At 39.6% G+C, this 18280-nt stretch overlaps 1 protein-coding gene across 1 annotated transcript; it reads left to right on the top strand.

The window, feature by feature from the left end:
* The first annotated feature begins 136 nt into the window (after positions 1 to 136).
* On the top strand, positions 137 to 13715 carry MTO1 (mitochondrial tRNA translation optimization 1). Its single transcript, XM_081943016.1, has 12 exons — positions 137 to 502; positions 1435 to 1634; positions 3372 to 3489; positions 5353 to 5642; positions 6705 to 6817; positions 8020 to 8210; positions 8490 to 8620; positions 9964 to 10168; positions 10273 to 10444; positions 11719 to 11837; positions 12295 to 12452; positions 13392 to 13715. Exons 1-12 carry the CDS (start codon positions 280 to 282, stop codon positions 13500 to 13502), a joined length of 2031 nt encoding a protein of 676 aa, XP_081799142.1. The 5' UTR covers positions 137 to 279; the 3' UTR covers positions 13503 to 13715.
* The last annotated feature ends 4565 nt before the right edge of the window (positions 13716 to 18280 follow it).

The following is an 18280-nucleotide window of genomic DNA, read 5'->3' on the forward strand; positions in this document are numbered from 1 at the left end:
AAATACGGACCAGATCCAGCATGATTCCTAAACGAAAGTTATAATCCCTAAGGGAGGAAGGCAAGGCCGGCCCAAACATTTCATCCTGCCCGCTTGCTCGGCCGGCCAGTGCGCACGCGCAAACCTTCCCAAGCCTTAGGTCCCTCTGTCGTCAGAGGCAAGATGGTGGCGTCCAGTGAACGAAATGGTGCTGGCATTCCCGGGCTCTCAATTTAACTCCGTTTCTGCCGCGGTTTACCCGACGCTTCGGTGATTTAGTCACCTTTCTCCTCCTCTCGGATGTTGCCCTTCGGTCGCAGTTTGCACCGCCTCGCGGTACCGGCGGTCATCGGGTCGCGGTTGCAGCGTGCGCGGAGCAGCGGGACCTCGGCAGAAGAGTCGGACACGTCAAAATATGACGTCATTGTCATCGGTGGGGGCCATGCTGGCGTGGAGGCTGCTGCTGCGGCTGCCCGAGTGGGAGCCCAGACTTTGCTCATCACGCAGAAAATAGACTCCATAGGTAAAGCCTCCCCTTTAAGCAGCATGAGGATGTGTACACGGCCTGAATATACTTGAACATAAGCTTGTCAACCACATTAGACTAGCAAGTCTTTCTATGGAGATTCTCAGTCATCCAGGTCATGATTGTCCCGAAGGTGCTCTTTCAAGGGGCAACTGGACTTCCTGGTTTTTCTTTTGAAGACGTTTCTCTTCTCATCCAAGAAGAAGCTATAATTATAAGTACTATAATTATTTTTGTTTCTGCATAGTTTAAGGATATTTCTGTCAATTTGAACCAAACCTCCAGGGAAGCTGTCTTAATACTTTGAAAAAAACAGCAAAAATAGCTGAAGAAGAATTGAAGAAGTTTCTTGGATGAGAAATGAAACGTCTTCAAAAGAAAAATCAGAAAGTCATTGAAAAAAATCACTTTTGGGACTCTAAGGTGCTTATCTCTGTTATCCCATCCATTATAGCTAGTTGGATTTGTTGTATTGGGCATAGCCAAGTACGGTAATTGGATTAATTGTGTAAACTATGGTCCAGTTAACAATTTAAGCATGAGAAGCATGCTATGTGACTACCTATGTTTTACTTTCAAACTTCTTTCCGACAGTGTTTGCTAAATATTTTTTCTTACATTTCAAATGTAGACTATTTCGCAATTCTTCCAATTGCCCAATAATGTAGAATGTTGTAATAAATGTTAGAACGTGGTGTCCATAACACAACTGTAGGTGTATGGAATTGTTAACCTTTTTGCTGTATGTCATACTTTGTTAATAAATATATTGTTACTCATGTCCTAGTACTAAATTGTAAGGAAGTTGCTTTTCCAACCCATAAGAACTGAGATTTTTTTTGCCTGACAGCCTTTACACCAATTTTTTTTGTGTGTGTATGCCTTTATATATACTTCTATATAAAAATTGAACTTTGTATTTGGTGCAGGACAAATGTCATGCAATCCTTCCTTTGGTGGAATTGGGAAAGGACATCTCATAAGAGAAGTGGATGCACTGGATGGGCTCTGTGGTCGAATCTGCGATCAGTCTGGAGTGCATTACAAAGTGCTAAACAAAAGAAAAGGACCAGCAGTCTGGGGTTACAGGGCACAGATTGACCGAAAGCTCTACAAAGAGCACATGCAGGTGAGATGGGAAAAAGCAGAGTAGGAAAATAGGTTATCCTAGACTATCATTTTATTTCCAGGAAGAAAGTCTAATATCCAGTTGATTTACTAGATGTCAAATGAAAAAAAGCAACTGCTAAATGTGTAAATAAAAGATACATGAGTTCATTGTGGACTCCAAGTATAAAAAAACAGTCTTTCTTATAGTATTAGTTCTGAGAGATTTTTGAAAATGTACATTAATCTCATTTATTAAAAATGTACTTATTGCTTCTTACAAGATACTGAAGGAATACATAAGGCTTCAGATACAAAGGCTTTCATGTGAGAAGTCCATGCTGTAATGCATAGGGAAAATGTCTCTTCATATTTTTTATAATTGTACTTTATAAAATTTATAACTCAATCTGGAAAGCTTTTTACCAATTTCTGCCCCCCCTCCCCTTTTTTGCAGCCCTAAGAACTCTCTCCTCCACTATTCCAAATGGTTCCAATTTCTCTACAGGAATTTGTAGGGCACAATTTACAAGCAGCGATCTTTGTGCTATTAACAGAATTGCTCCATTGGTTTAGATTAGAAGACCGCCTTTAATTCATAGGTGTGGTTTATTCTATTTTCCCCATTAACCACACACACACGGGAAAGTTAAAAGCTTGAAAAGACCTCTTCTTAAAAAAATCAAGGTTGATTGCTTAATAGGAATGCTGATTTATTCTCAAAAAGAAAAAAATAGAAAGGGGGCTCTTTTGTTCTTGCAGAGTCTAAATTTTCTTTATAATTTATCAGTAGTCCACTGTACAAATCCTTTAACAGAGCACTTTGTAAAGTGAACAAAGCATTTGTCTAATCCTATTGCTTAAGATGCCAGGGCTCATGTATCTCCCAAACACTTTATGTGGTTGCTGGGAATTTGCTTCTCAATCTTCTGAGTGTCATGTACATGCACAAAAAACAGCTCTGCCACAATTGCCACCAAAGCATAGTGAACAATGCTGCTTCCAGCTGCAAGTGCCCCGAGTCCCTTTGGGGAGAGGGGGCGGTATAAAAATCGAAATAAAGGTAAATAAAGGTAAAAGTGTGGAAGGAAGCTTTTCTTGTTTCATGAAATATCCTTTCGGATGGTTTGTCCAGCTTTCTTAAATGTTGCTAGTTAACTGTAAATAGTGAAATTGTAAATCTTTAGGAAAGTGCAATAAACCAACTAACAAAATCTAATATATTTTGCTTATCAATTGGCTTACATCCTAATATAGTCACGTGGAAAATTCCTCAGTGCAATTGAGGTATCCTTAACCAAAAAAAAAAAAAGATTTATTTATCAGTAGCAAAGTACCCTGTTTCCCCCAAATAATAAGCCCAATCGGATAATAAGCCCAATAGGGCTTTTAAGCACTTGCACTAAAATAAGCCCTCCCCAAAAATTATTTCCCAGTAAATATTTCAATACAGCAGCAGCCATGAGATGACCACATTTGCCTCCTCTTGCACCTAAAAAATAACAAGCCCTCCCCCAAAATAAGCCAAATGCTTATTTTTTTGGGGGGGGGGTTTCAAAAGAAAATAAGACCCTGTCTTATTTTTGGGGAAACATGGTAGATGTAGAATCTGAATTTTTACCCAGTGGATATCCTTGAGATGGAAGAAAGGTTCCATGCTAGTACTTGTAAGGTTTTTGTTTGCTTTTCATTCCATATTTTGTTTGCTTTTCATTCTTGACCAAGCGAGGGTGTTCAATTCTTTTTCCTTCCCCAGTAGAAAGAAATTCTGCAAACCCCACTCCTGACTACTTGTGAAGCTTCAGTGGAAGATCTGCTGCTGACTGTACCAGAGCAAAATCACCCTGGCAAATTCTCCATCAGTGGAGTCATTCTGGGTTAGTATTGGAAGAAAGTGCTGCTTCCTAAATCAAGGATTCCATCCATCTCCACTGAGAATCATTGCTGTGGAAATCTATTTCCAGGGACTGGAGAAGGCTAGTTGCTGCCAGTAATAATTGGTGCATGAGGTTCTCATGACTAGGACTTCTAAATACAAATACAATAGCAGAGTTGGAAGGGACCTTGGAGGTCTTCTAGTCCAACCCCCTGCCTAGGCAGGAAACACTATATTGTTCCAGACAAATGGCTATCCAACATCTTCTTAAAGCCTTCCAGTGTTGGAGCATTCACAACTTCTGTAGGCAAGCTGTTCCACTGATTAATTGTTCTAACTGTCAGGAAATTTCTCCTCAGTTCTAAGTTGCTTCTCTCCTTCATTAGTTTCCACCCATTGCTTCTTGTTCTACCCTCAGGTGCCTTGGAGAATAGTTTGACTCCCTCTTCTTTGTGGCAACCCCTGAGATATTGGAACACTGCTATCATATCTCCCCTAGTCCTTCTTTTCTTTAAACTAGACATACCCAGTTCCTGCAACCGTTCTTCATATGTTTTAATCTCCAGTTCCCTAATCATCTTTGTTGCTCTTCTCTGCATTCTTTCTAGAGTCTCCACATCTTTTCTACATCGTGGCGACCAAAACTGAATGCAGTATTCCAAGTGTGGCCTTATCAAGGCATTATAAAGTGATATTAACATTTCATGTGATCTTGATTCTATCCCTCTGTTTATGTAGCCTAGAACTGTGTTGGCTTTTTTGGCAGCTGCTGCACACTGCTGGCTCATATTTGAATGATTGTCCACTAGGACTCCAAGATCCCTCTCACAGTTACTATGCACCCACACCCAAAGGTTATTTTTTCAGGTACCGCTTTGTAAAGTAATCTATAAGAAAATCTGTTTCCTTTCATTTGCATGAGAACATGGTGGCAGGTGGAATTTGATTTAGAAATTAACTCAGTTAACCATAGACAGTAGTTTTGCTTATTTCTCAGTCAATGTAATGAGAGTGAGAAAACTTTAAGTTATCTTAAAACTTTTGGCCCAATGGCCCTCTGGTTCTTCACTCCTCTTGACTCCAATTTCTGCTTCTCAGAGTAGCTGTTTGATAGTTACTTCTGTCACCACTTAATCTGCAAGAGAGGACCTCATCTGGTTTAATTTCGGGGCAGTTTCTAGGCTTAAGTGAAAAACAATCTTGTATTTTAAATAGTAGAATGCAGGTGATCAATGAATGGAACAAACAAAAAAGAATCCAACAAAACATATGAAAGCAAATATAGTGATTCTGGCAGTGCTGAAATTCAATTTTTTTTACTACCGGTTCTGTAGGTGTGGCTTGGTGGGCATGGCAGGGGAAGGATACTGCAAAATCTCCATTCCCACCCCACTCTGGAGTCAGCCAGAGGTAGTATTTGCTGGTTCTCTGAACTACTCAAAAATTCTGCTACCGATTCTCCAGAACTTGCTGAATTTCACCCCTGGATTCTGGGAAGTCACAATGCCATTGAACTGGTCTTTGAAGATGTTTTGCTTTTCATTCAAGAAGCTTCTTCAGCTCTTCTTCAGCTATTTTTGTTGTTTTTTTTTTCTAAGTATGAAGACAGCTTCCCTGGAAATTTGGTTCAAATTGACAGAAATATCCTTAAATTATGCAGAGACAAAAATAATTATAGTACACAAAAAATACTAGAGCTGCTTTAGGATTTTAAACAATTTTAACTGTGATTTTTTTTTCTTTTCTAAATTGTGGCTATCTGTATTGATCTAAATCCTCTTGCCTGGAAAATAATGATTTTCTACTATCAGGGCAGAAATTAGTATGATACATGCTCTGTTTCATTTTCTTTTTCCATCCTCAGAAGATGGAACAAAAGTCCATTCTGGGAGTGTCATTCTGACTACAGGGACATTTCTGAGAGGGATGGTTCTAATTGGATTGGAAATGCATCCTGCGGGGCGAATGGGAGACCAGCCCTCCGTTGGCCTGGCTCAGACGCTGGAGAAGATTGGATTTACCATGGGAAGACTGAAGACCGGAACTCCTCCACGGTTGCTGAGAGACTCCATTGATTTCACTCATCTTAAGAAACAGGAGGCAGATAACCCTCCTGTGCCATTCAGTTTCCTCAATGAAGCTGTGTGGATTAAGGTGGGCCAGAAAATGCAGGGAAGTGCATGTGTAGCCATATAGTCCTAGTCTTTTCCAGCACATGAAAAGACATGGCTGTTTTCATCTGGAAGGGATCTGAATGGCTAGGGGATTTCATAAAAGAACCCCTCCTAAATCAGGGCCAAAGCACATCTAATGCAACAGTCAGTGACAGTTCTCAGAGAATAGCTCAAAGCAGGGTGTATGGGTTATAGTTCCCTTCTCTTCCTGTCTGTTTCTATATGTGGAATGGAGGAATCTGAAGATGGTATTTCTCTACCGCTATGTTAGGAATTGCTAAGATTTACAGAAGCAATTTCTCTAAAGCAGCATTGACGTTAGAGCTGCCTGTTGATTATATATATATATGTTACAGTGAAAGACAGAAATCTGGTGAATGTCAACACATACCAAATACGTAGGGTTAGGGTTAGGGTTAGGGTTTCAACATTCACATAGTCGCTTGGTGTATGTCCGAAATATTTGCTAAATACCCTTATTTATGACTTACACTAAATACCTAACCCTAACCCTAACCCTAATCCTAACCCTACGTATTTGGTATGTGTTGACATTCACCGGTGAAAGTCGACATTCACCAATTTCTGTCTTTCACAGTAACATATATATAAAATGTCCTAACTTTTCAGGTTTCACTAAGTGTTTGAATGGTATTCTCAAGTCATCATCTAAAAACTGGTGGGTAGAGGTACCATAAATTAATTAAGTTCATTATTATATATTTAAAATCAAGTATGTTTAGTGAAATGGGAAGAATGTTTGGGGACTTTGCACCCATGATTGTATTTAACTGATTGTTTATTGAGCAAAGAATAATTTTAAAAATGGATTACCATTGGAAAGAACCAGAGGCTCAGTTTTCTGAATGACATTTGATTCCTCTAGTGACCAGCTACATTTTGCATTAGCTGGCGTAGGAATTCTAATTAGCTTTTGATTATTATTTTTCCCGTGGGCAGAATCCAAAGTCCACCGAGTGTATTTTTGGCCTGTATAAAAATTATTTAATGCATTCACCAAATCCTGACAATTCTTTTACAGCCAGAAGATCAGTTGCCCTGTTATTTGACCCACACCAACCCTGAGGTAGAGCAGATCATCCATGAAAATCTTCACCTGAGCAATCACATCAAAGAAACAGTAAAAGGACCCCGGTGAGTCTCTATTACATTTCTTCAGGTGTAAAGTGCTAGACTCAGCAACTTTTCCAAATGGCAAGCACTGTCATGATTTTGTATAGCACTGTAGAAACCAAAAGAAGGTTTTAAACATGTCTTATAAAATTTTTATTTTTAAAAATGAGCAGTAGCCAGCATATTCCCTTTGGGAATAAAGATGGTGCTTGCTTTCAGTTTCTTTTAAGAAATTAATATGTATTGGCTGTTGGTTGTTCAGTCTGAGTGTTACTGCTGTTTTCTGTTATTATTTTAACATTTTTACTATATTATAAGCCACACCAAATTGGTGTAATGTGTCATGTCTTATTGTTCACCTGAGGTTGTATTTACCTTCTTTTAAGAATTGCTAAGGACCAGATGGTATTTATTATGTCCTGATACGTAAAACCATAGAACTCAAAGAGGGTGTACGCTTTTTTCACAAGACTGTATATTGGATGCCTTCTAGTTATTCCATAGATGCCATATTACTAATTCCCAGCATTACCACTAATCTCTGTGATGCTTGACAGAGTATATTAAAGGCATAAAATAAAATAAGAGATAAACATAAATGCTGAGGAGCTTAAAATATAAATGTTAGTCCGTGCAGCCAAAAGGAAAAAATAGCTGTCAAGAAAAAAGAGGCACAAATCCAACTGCATTATACTGAGTCATGATTTCTACAGTTTCATCTCCTCTTGCTTTTGAGCAGGATGCCATGAGCTGCATTCTAAAAACTAGATGATCCCATAACTACAACTTAATATAAATTTAATCATAGTTTTAATATTCTAATAACCTGTTTTTTTTCCTAAAGTTACAATTAAACATTACAATTTTGATGGCAGCTTTTGAACTGACTTGGTGTTCTGCTCACAAAGCCTTCAGTGTTATGCATCCCTGTATTAGAAGCTGAGGAATTCACCACAAAGATGAGGCAGAAGGGACTCTCACTAGTCCCTCCCAGGCCTTTCAGGTGTGAGTGAAGGCCACGTGGGTTGCATGGAGTTCTTTCTTTTTTCTGTTCCCTCATCTGTTTCTGTCATTTTAGCTATCTCTTATTCTTTGTTTGTTTGTTTCATATTATATTTTTTATGTTTTTATTTGCAATCTGCCTAGAGCAATTGGGAATTGCGTGAATAGTTAGTTTCCTGATGGTGTTGACCTCCTGATTTAGCTGTCTGTCCTGTATCTAGATACTGCCCTTCCCTTGAGTCTAAAGTTCTACGTTTTCCGAATCGCCAGCATCAGGTCTGGCTGGAGCCTGAAGGCCTGGATTCCGATGTCATGTACCCACAGGGAATGTCCCTGACCCTGCCTTGTGAGATCCAGGAAAAAATCATCAGTCTTATCAGAGGCTTGGAACATGCTAAGATGATACAGCCAGGTGAGAAGTTGGAAGGTGGTCAGGTTTTGGGGTAAGCAGTTTGATTTGGGAAATCGTGTTACTTCCTATGTCCTCCTACTCATAGAGGGATTTTATCTGTTCACTGTGGAGGCATCTTTTCCTCCTTTCAGAGAAATGGTTCACTAATCAACCTGTACATCAGCATGTTGTTCAGCACCCATAGAAATACTTAAGAGTTAGATTTGTCGAGTTATGTTTTCTAAGTGCATTTGACAAACATTGTCCGCGAACCTATTTTGTGCATTTTATCCCTACCAGGGTATGGAGTTCAGTATGACTATCTGGATCCACGTCAGCTGAGCGCTACCCTGGAATCTCGTCTGGTGCAGCGGTTGTTCTTTGCGGGACAGATCAATGGCACGACAGGCTATGAGGAAGCTGCAGCCCAGGTGGGTGACTTGAGAAAAGCATACAGGAAATGGACCAAGATTCAGAGTCAGCATCTCTGATACTAATTTCATCAGTGACATTTAGCCACAAAACACTTTACTAGTTCATTCAGATTAAACGACTGTTCCTCATTCTTGTCAGGGCTTTCTTGGAACACACAGTGCGATGAGGAAATTTACTCTTGTCCTAGAGAAAATCTGGAGTTCTGGCTGCCTTAGGTCCAGGCACTTATCTTAATATTCAAGAGGAAACATGTTTAACAAATGAATATTTGGGTTGAATAGCAGAAGTGCCCTTGAAGGGGTAACAAAGGTGAAGCCAGGGATCTTTGTTTTATTGTTTTGGAAAGCTGTATTAGTATTAATAATGGCAGTGAAAAAATGAATCTGGCTTAGACAGATTGAAAAGGAAGAAAAATTAACTATATTTTTCTGAATAAAAGGATCCTTGGTTCTAAAAGAACAGTTATACAAAAGAACAGGGATGTCACTGGGCATGTGTCAAATAATTATTTTGTTTGCACACAGTTTGATGCATTAACGTTTTTTCAAGTCAATAGTTACTTAACCAGACATTAATGGCTAGCCCTATAAACACATCCCTCTCCCCACTTGACCAGCTTCACTTGCTAATATTTCAGACTGTTTTGCATTTAGAAAGCATCTTAATTGGTAACAAGGTGAACCTGAGCTTCTGCTCTCTGTTGGCATCATCTACATAGCTATTGGTCATTGCATCAGCTTTCCTCTCTGGTGGGTCTTAATTCTTCCTCCTCTGAACTGTTCCTTGTTTGCGTTCTTTTAAGATTTTCAGTTTTTCTTCTGCTGGAATCCTTAACTCATGATTTTTTTCCTAGAAACTTTTCTAGGTCTTTCAGGTTGATTCTCTCTAGGGCAGAGGTGGGCAATTTGTAAAGAATTACATGTTTCAATTCAGTCTCCTGACCTGCTGTCTCTCCCTACCACTAATATGGAGATGTGACTAGACGGATGTAAATGTTTATAGACTATTGATTTACAGAGACAGAACACTAAAGATAAGAACAGAAGTGATTTCCCATCAGTAGGCTTCTCACACCCATGTCTCATCCTTTGTTTTTGAAGTACTGAAGAATTTTTTTTGTCACAGTTCAATCTTATAGCTGCCAAACGTCTATAGGATGACCATGTGCCTTTGGGGGCCCAGACAGGACATTGGAGAGCCATATAGGAATCATTGCTGCCCCCTACTGCTCTACAGATAAAGTAGCTCTGGGCAGCAGCATCCATCAAACAGACCAATAATATTTGCTATCCAGTCATATTTTCCTTATAACTCCTATTGGGCCATGGTCATCTTGCAGGGTGTTGTTGCTGGAATCAATGCAGGCTTGCGGATCCAAGGGAAGCCTCCTTTTATCATCAGTCGCACCGAGGGATACATTGGAGTTTTGATTGATGATCTTACCACTCTCGGCACCAAAGAGCCATACCGGATGTTTACCAGCCGGGCAGAGTTTCGGATGTCCCTGCGACCAGATAATGCCGATAGCAGGCTCACCTTACGAGGTAGTCACTCCTTCAACTTCTGTTTTGATGCACTCCTCATTCTGTCCTCATTCCAGGTGCCATTCCTTTCTTTCTTTCTTTCTTTCTTTGGTATACATTTCAAGGCTACCACGAAGCTGGTTGTGTGTCACAAAAGCGGTATGAACAAGCCTCTTTGATGAAAGAAATGCTGAAAGAAGGAATGGAAACACTGAAGTCTGTTCGGTTTGGCTATAAAATGTGGCGGCAGCTCGTTCCAGAGGCCAGAATGAATCATCACCATAATTTCCCTCGCAGGTTGTGGTTATTGCTTTCTTATCCTAGAGTTTTGCTTACTGAGGCATATAACCATCATTCTTGCATTCCATTTCTCACCTTTTCCTGGAACAATCTAGTATATGTACGGATTTGAAGAAGTTCTTTTAGTGCACAAAGCTGTCCAGGTGTATCTTCGAAAACATAAATACATTTCCTTCACCACTGATTTGAATGAGCCCAGATGCATGAGGGATTGAACATTGTTTGTTTAAAAGTTTAAGCTGCCCCATGCATAGCCAAAGCTCTCCGGGCATTTATAATAAAACTCACTAAAAGATGCAAATTGGATAAAAATGCCAATGAAATGAAATGTAAAATAAAAGCACACACAAACTAGGCAACAGAAAGGTGTTCGCTCCAATTCTAAAAAAATGTGAGTTAAAATGCAATTAAAAGCCAATTAATAAGCCTGAGAAAATACATAGGACTTCTTCATCTGCTGTCAAAATGGTGCTTATGTGGGTGTCACTTGAGCATCTCCGGGAGGGCATTTTATAAGTGACGTGCCATCACAGAGGAAGCAATCTTTCCTGGTCTAGACCCACTTTACCTCTTTGGTGGGAAGATTTCAAGGAGGCCTCCCCTTGGAAAAACTGAAGACCCAAGGAGGTACATATGGGAAAAGGAACTCCTCAAGTAACATCCTTATGTAATCATGTCCTTAAGGGATACAATGGGTCAGTGGCTAAGACGCTGAGCTTGTCAATCTAAAGGTCGGCAGTTTGGTGGTTTGAATCCCTAGTGCTGTGTAACAGTGTGAGCTCCCGTTACTTGTCCCAGCTTCTGCCAACCTAGCAGTTTGAAAGCATGTAAAAAATGCAAGTAGAAAAATAGGGACCACCTTTGGTGGGAAGATAACAGTGTTCCTTGCACCTTCAGCATTTAGTCATGCCGGCCACATGACCACTGAGACGTCTTTGGATAGCGCTGGCTTTGAAACGGAGATGAGCACCACCCCCTGGAGTCAGGAATGACTAGCACATACGTGCAAGGGGAACCTTTACCATCACCTAAATAATGGCCCTTAGTAGGATGGTAGGATCAGGGCCTGTGTGCTGACAACTTCAGTTATCTGAAGTAGGAACTATAGTAAATACTTTTTTATGGGAAAAGTGGAGTAATCTGCTGAAAGTTTGTGATTCAAATGTAATCAAAATTTCAAAGTAGAAAAAAGTTCTTGGGTATACTTGTTTCATTTATTTAGAGATTATTTCACTGCTTAATAATGGAATGGTTTGTTACTTTTTGTTTAGTGCTCTAGAAATTTTCCAGAATCCAGAGATCAGTATGGATGTTTTAGCTAGAGCTCTCCCAGAATCCATGAAAAAAATCACTGAATGCAAACCACTGGCAGAAAGGCTGAAAATAGAAGGTATAGAATATTTTATTGGTGGTACATAATTATAATAGTCATAGAATTTCTTTTACAACAATTTAGCCCAAGACATAGGCCGTAAAGTCTTGTCAAACTGAGGGCACACTAAATTTCTGTGAAAAAAAGGTGCTGTAGAAAGAAAATGTTTGTTCCTTCTCTTCTGCAATGCAGAAGGTAATTAATTATGTGAACTATGGAAAAAGCAAAATTGAATATAATGGAATTATTTCCAACCTTAACTTCTGGCTTTGAAAAAAGCCAAGCTTACTCACATCACTTTTCTTGTGGTATTATTGCTCATGAGAAGGCATTTATTCTCCATTTACATTAAGAAATAAATAAAAAATCCTAAGCAATTGCCAGAGTATACAGTTGAGGGGTTTTTTCCTGTACCCTATTATTTGCTGGTTCAATCATTTTTTTTAATTATTATTTTCATGGCTTTTCCTACAAGCTGTTTATGGTTTCCATGTGGCCAATCAAAAGCTGGAAATAGAGGAAGTACGTCAAGATGAGGCTCTCCGTTTACCTGAGGACCTGGATTATCTCACTATTGATGTATCTCTATCCCAGGAAGTGCGAGAGATACTGCATGCCCACCGCCCCCCAACGGTAAAGTCCTGGAGGAGGCAGAAAGCTTAATGAACACTGTGTAAACTGTGTTATGTGTATTCTGGAAGAGTTGGAAATTTTCAAATGTGTTACGTACAAGTAGACCTCAATCAACAACCTGTCTGCCTTTATTTGAAATAAAACAGGAGAAATATATCTAAAGAAATACTTCCAATCTACTTTGTAGCAGTTACAGAGATAATAGTTGCTATGTCCACTCTCCCAAATTGTTCATCTTGGTTATCTTCCCATAAACACCCCCTTTTTAATCAGTAAATCTGGACTTCACCAGCTCATTTTTATTCATTCTTGAAAAAAAAAAGACCATAAAGGGTTTCCAATCTTTTATAAAGGTAGTGTCAGCATTCCAAATATGCAGAATTAAATCAGAGTCCAAGGCAGAGCTATCCTTAAAGTTCTAATTTAATAAGACAGACATGTTGGCAACAAACACTGGAATCCCAAATCTAAAGCTTCCTGGGATTCCACCCAGTTGAAAGTTCATGATCTTATCCTCACACCCATAAATCCATTACATGGTCCAATCTTCTTCGGCCACGCTGGCATCTCCACCCAGCTGGTTCTGGTCAGGTGCAGAGACAAAAGATGACCGTGGGCTTCTAGAAAGGAATGACAACAACACATTCCACAATTCTACTCCTTTCTATTCCCCTTCCAAATACTACACTAATGAAACAGTACAGTGAAATAATAGAAAGTGTGGCAGGCCAAAGATCCTAAAAGGAACATAACTACAGGCCTGACAGGTAGTAATTACTTCTTCTTGAATCAAGCAGGTCAGTTTAACCATTTCTGTAAGCTCTGTCATTCTCATAACCCCTTTCTTTGAGTATTTCTGTAGTCTTCTGTCTTTGTGCATCTAATAGCCTCGTCACAGTTATATTATAAAACCTGCTCTTTTGCCTTCTCTGGTTTTAGATCGGCGCCATCAGCCGCATCCCTGGGGTTACACCAGCTGCTGTTTGTCATCTACTGAAATTTGTGAAAGGCAGCCATAGAAGAGCAGAGCAGATAAGACAATTTATCTAGGACTGCTGAGCCACTGTCTGCTGCGGAGCTGCTGGGTCAAAGAAAGTTTGAAGCTACTGGTTACAAATAATGCTTTTTGAGCCAGAGCCACTGAACCATGACAGGTATTCCTGGTGCTTACAACTGTAAATCCAATTCAGTTAATGTATATCATTTAATACATACATAAATATCTAAAACAACCTCAGCAGTGCATGTTGTGTTATTTTTTTGTATCCACAAAAGAGCACATAGCTGAATTTGATATACTGAATTTGACACAGGAGGATCGTGGTGGTCCTAAACCGCTGCTGGAGCAAATATTTCTATAACATTCGTTTACATTTAATACTGTAAACACACAGCTTTGTGTGGTTCCTGGCCACCAGAAGAAGCAAAGGCAATGAGTCCAATTACATAAATACAATTCTTTCTAAATAAAGAAAAGTGTAACTGTCATAGTGAATAACATTCATTCATATAATCTTCAGAACGTTTTGCTGTACTCTGATATTCCAAAGAAGCAGTGCCTATGTGGTTTTATTTAGCTGCCTATTTATTGAATTTCTGATCCATCCACTCTCCTTCAGTTGTGTTAAGCTATATCTGAAGCTCGCTCGCTCGCTCGCTCTCCCTTGCTCCTCTCTCTTGGATCTAAAAGGAATACACCTGTTCCATTTTCAACAGGGAAAAGCATTAACAAGGTGCAAATATGGTACTTTTAACCATATAGCTTTCTACACTTTAGACTAAGTTGTTCCACATGCCATGCCTGTTTTCCTCTTTTTCTTGTTTGTTAACTTCATTAAACAGCAGTATACTTAAATATCTCTATTTGCTAATAAGGATTCAATATGTGAATTTACTGGAATAACCACCAACATTTGCACCCCTGTTGCAGGAATACAGTCTCCAGGGGAATAACTGCTATTTATTTTGAAGGAGAGAAAATGTGTTTATTTCCCTTTTTTTCTGATTTAAAAACAACCCAAGGTGTCTGTTGATTTTGGCTTTGCTAATAATCTGCAAGACACCATGTGAATTCTAATAAGAAAGGGGTTAGTCATTCATTATTGAATTTTGAGCTTCTGGATCCATTCCAGAGAAAACAAGTTGCTGCCTTAATTTGGCACTGATGAAAACTGCTGAAAAAGATGAAGCAGATTTTGCAGCCTTTTTGTAGCAAAAAAAAAAGGGGGGGAGTGTTTTGCTGCTAATCTCTGGGTAGTGTGCTATTCAGAGAGGAATGTATCACACAAAAGGAATTACGCTCTGAATCCTTTAGATGCTTGAGCAATCAATGTGAAACAAATTTATTCTACCAGCCCAAAAATAAAAGTATTAAGATCAACAAGAAGGCCAAGATCCATAGCCTCAATAACACATTTGCACATGATTAATGATGGGAAATGCATGAATGGAAACATGGAAACAAAAATGTACATGCAATTTTCATTGATTTGACTTACAATTTTTGGAGATTTTAATCAGCATTGTAGTTCACTATTTTCTAATTGCAAACTAAGTACCATATTTTTCGGAGTATAAGACACCTTTTTTCTTCAAAAAAGAGGCTGAAAATCTGGGTGCGTCTTATACATCGAATACAGCATTTTTTTGCCTCCCGAAGCCCCGCCCCCTTCACCAAAATGGCTGTGTATACCCTTATGGAGGCTTTCAGAGAGTACCTGGGGGCTGGGGAGGGCAGAAATGAGCAAACAACGGGCGTTTTTGCCCCCCCCCCAGCAGCACTTTATAAGCCTCCATAAGGCTATGCATGCAATTTTTTAAACAAAAAACGGGCCCGTTTTTGCAAAAAAACGGCCGTTTTTTTGCTCATTTTTGTCCCTCCCACCCCCCAGGAACACTCTGCAAGCCCCCCCAAGGCTATTCATGCCTTTAAAAAAAAAGGCCCGGAGGTTTGCAGAGTGCAAAAACCTTTTTTTTGCCTTTTGGAAAGCTCTTTAACTGATTGATGAGAATTACATTGATCAAGTGCAGTGCCAGCAGAAACAAAGTCTTAGGTGCTGCAGATTGTCAGTGATTTCCTTCTCCAGCACATGGATAAATACACCTGGAAACATCTACCTACCTACTTTTTCTCCCTACCTATCTACTGTATTTCTCTCTCTCTCTCTCCCTCTCTCTCTCTCTCTCTCTCCACCTACCAACCTACCTATTCTCTCTCCCTACCTAGCTACTGTATTTCTCTCTTTTTCTCTCCCTCTCTATCCCTCTATCTATCTACCCACTTTTTTAAAAAATTGCCTCTTCAAAAGCTTGGTGCATCTTATACTCTTATATTATCTTACTCTTATACTCTTATCTTATATTCTGAAAAATATGGTAATTAATCTCAGTTCTACAATTATTAGATGACAGGTTCAGTGAAAAAAGCAGTGGCTTTCCAGATTCTGCTGAACTAATGATAAAATATACATACCTGATAAGATGCCATCAAAAAACATTGGGTTTGTTATGACAAAATACAAATTTCATAAATTATATACATTCATCATTTTACTTTATGACCTGACACAAGTAGCAATATAACTTAGACTTATATACTGATTCATGGTGCTTTATAGCCCTTTACAGAGTCAGGTATATATTGCCCCCAACAATCTGAGTCCTTATTTTATTGACCCGAGAAGGATGGAAGGCTGAGTCAGCCTTCAGACTGTGAGAATCAACTGCTGGCAGTCAGCAGAGTTAGCCTGTAATACTACATTCTAACCACTGCGTCAACATGGCTCAATTACATATTTTGTATCAATTGCACAATATGTCATGATGCACGTATTATCACCACCCTACTTGCTGTATCGTTGGCATAGCATCATCATAATCATTGCTCTAGCTATTGTAAGCTTTTTGGAGAGCCATCAATTTCCCATGCTGCAGTACAACCTGCAATCTATTAATCTAGCAGTTCCAAAAATTATTTTATCAACATGAACATGCTTGTGTAGTACTACTGTACAAAAATGTTCAAAGACAAGGATCTCCCATTCTTTCTAACCATTCCATAACACCATTCACTATCTCTTAATTCTGGGATGGAACAAAGTTGTTTGATTTATATCAGAATTAAGAAGAAACATACTATTAAACAACCAGTGCCTCATTGAATTGTCATTTCAGAGATATTTCCTTACCTAAACATAGGAACAGAAAGATCAACAGAATGGCAAAGACGTGATGGGGACAGAAACAACCTCCAACTTCCTTGTGGTTTCACCACTGAATTTTACTGACGGAAACTGGCAGGAAATGTTGGAAATTACAATCACATGTCAGTATTGAAGCAGCCACAACTTTGCCAAATTTCAATCCCACTGGAGTGATGAGCCCTGTATTTTGGATTCAAGTTAGCTCATTTGAAATATGTTGATTCAAAAAATGTTGCCCTGTGATGCACTGTTGCATCCAACTGAAGGTTATAAACAGACAGACAAACCAAAGTTGTGTAGTAGAATCTAATAAACCACCAGTAGTAGTAGATAGATTCTCCACAACCCCAAGCCTTTGCAATGAATTAGACTAACAGAGTTAGAAGGGACCTTGAAGGTCTTCCAGTCCAATCCCCTGCTCAAGGAGACCCTATACCATTCCAAATGGTTGTCCAACATGAGTTTGAAAGCTGCACGCTCATTTGGTTTTGTCTGGCACATCTAGCTATACATTGTCGAAGAATATCTAGATTTTAAACCATTTAGTTACTGCCCTTTTATCCTAACTGGGCTGTGCAGTGGTGACCAGAATGTAGCCATTTTCTCTCACCTGCTTGTGGGCAGGGACAAAATGGCAGCCACTGGACAAACTGCTTAATTTTGTTTGCCTTAATGAGGACTGCACAGTGGTGCAAAAGCTTCTGCATGCTGCAGAAAGCTTCTTCAGTGCTGTGCAGACCTTGTTAAGGCAGCAAAACAAAGCAGTTTGTTCCCCAGCCGTGCAGAGACAACCTGAATACAGCCGCCACTTCAGGACTCATGCCATGTGGCCACCCAAAGAAGCAATCATTCTAGCACTCTGGCCTTGGAGGTCTTTAAAAATAAGTGAGGAGGAGGAGGGTATTTGGCCTGGTGGGGTGGGAATTAAGCCTGTGGGGACCCAATAGGCAGGAAGCAAAACACGGGGTGTCTTCTGGTGTGGGGAACACCAGGGGGGGGGAGGCAGGCAGGCCTAGGCTGTTCAAGGCTTCAAGTGCCTCCCCACCCCTAAGGCATCCCACACTTCGTTTACGACCCACAAGTGTCATTAACAATTAATGGGGAAAGCAGGGATGGGGAGGCATTAGGTGAGACACTTCACTTAATGGTTGTTATGACATGGAGGTCTCCATTATGGTCGTATGTTGAAGACTACCTAGGTCCTAGGTAAAGAAAGTCCCTTTTATTGGAACCAAGCCTATGCAGTCTCGTCTCCCTTCTCAGATTTTCTAAATGCGAAGAAAAGAATGGAAAATGTACAGTTGCCAAACTTATTTTGGAGAAAAAACACTTCTAATAGCTCATGTCTACATAAATAGCTATGTGAGATCTATTTTTAACCAATCAGGTTCTTAAAGCCAGAAAAAGTGTTATTCTACAGCTGGTAAAAATTCTGTCCAAATCTCCTTGGTGCTTCTGTTTTCCAGCTCGTTTTCCAACAGCAGTGTTTTTCCAATGATAATCTAGCCTTTATTCTTCTTTTTTTTTCTCCCCAGAAAATATCCTGCAATTTGACCTAACTGGTCTGGAAATTCTCAACTATATTAAAAGTGAACAACAGTAAAACAGAAATCCCAGAAGCAAATT

This window comes from Natrix helvetica (genome assembly GCF_964273705.1).
Source record: "Natrix helvetica genome assembly, chromosome: 2".
NCBI lineage: Eukaryota > Metazoa > Chordata > Lepidosauria > Squamata > Natricidae > Natrix > Natrix helvetica.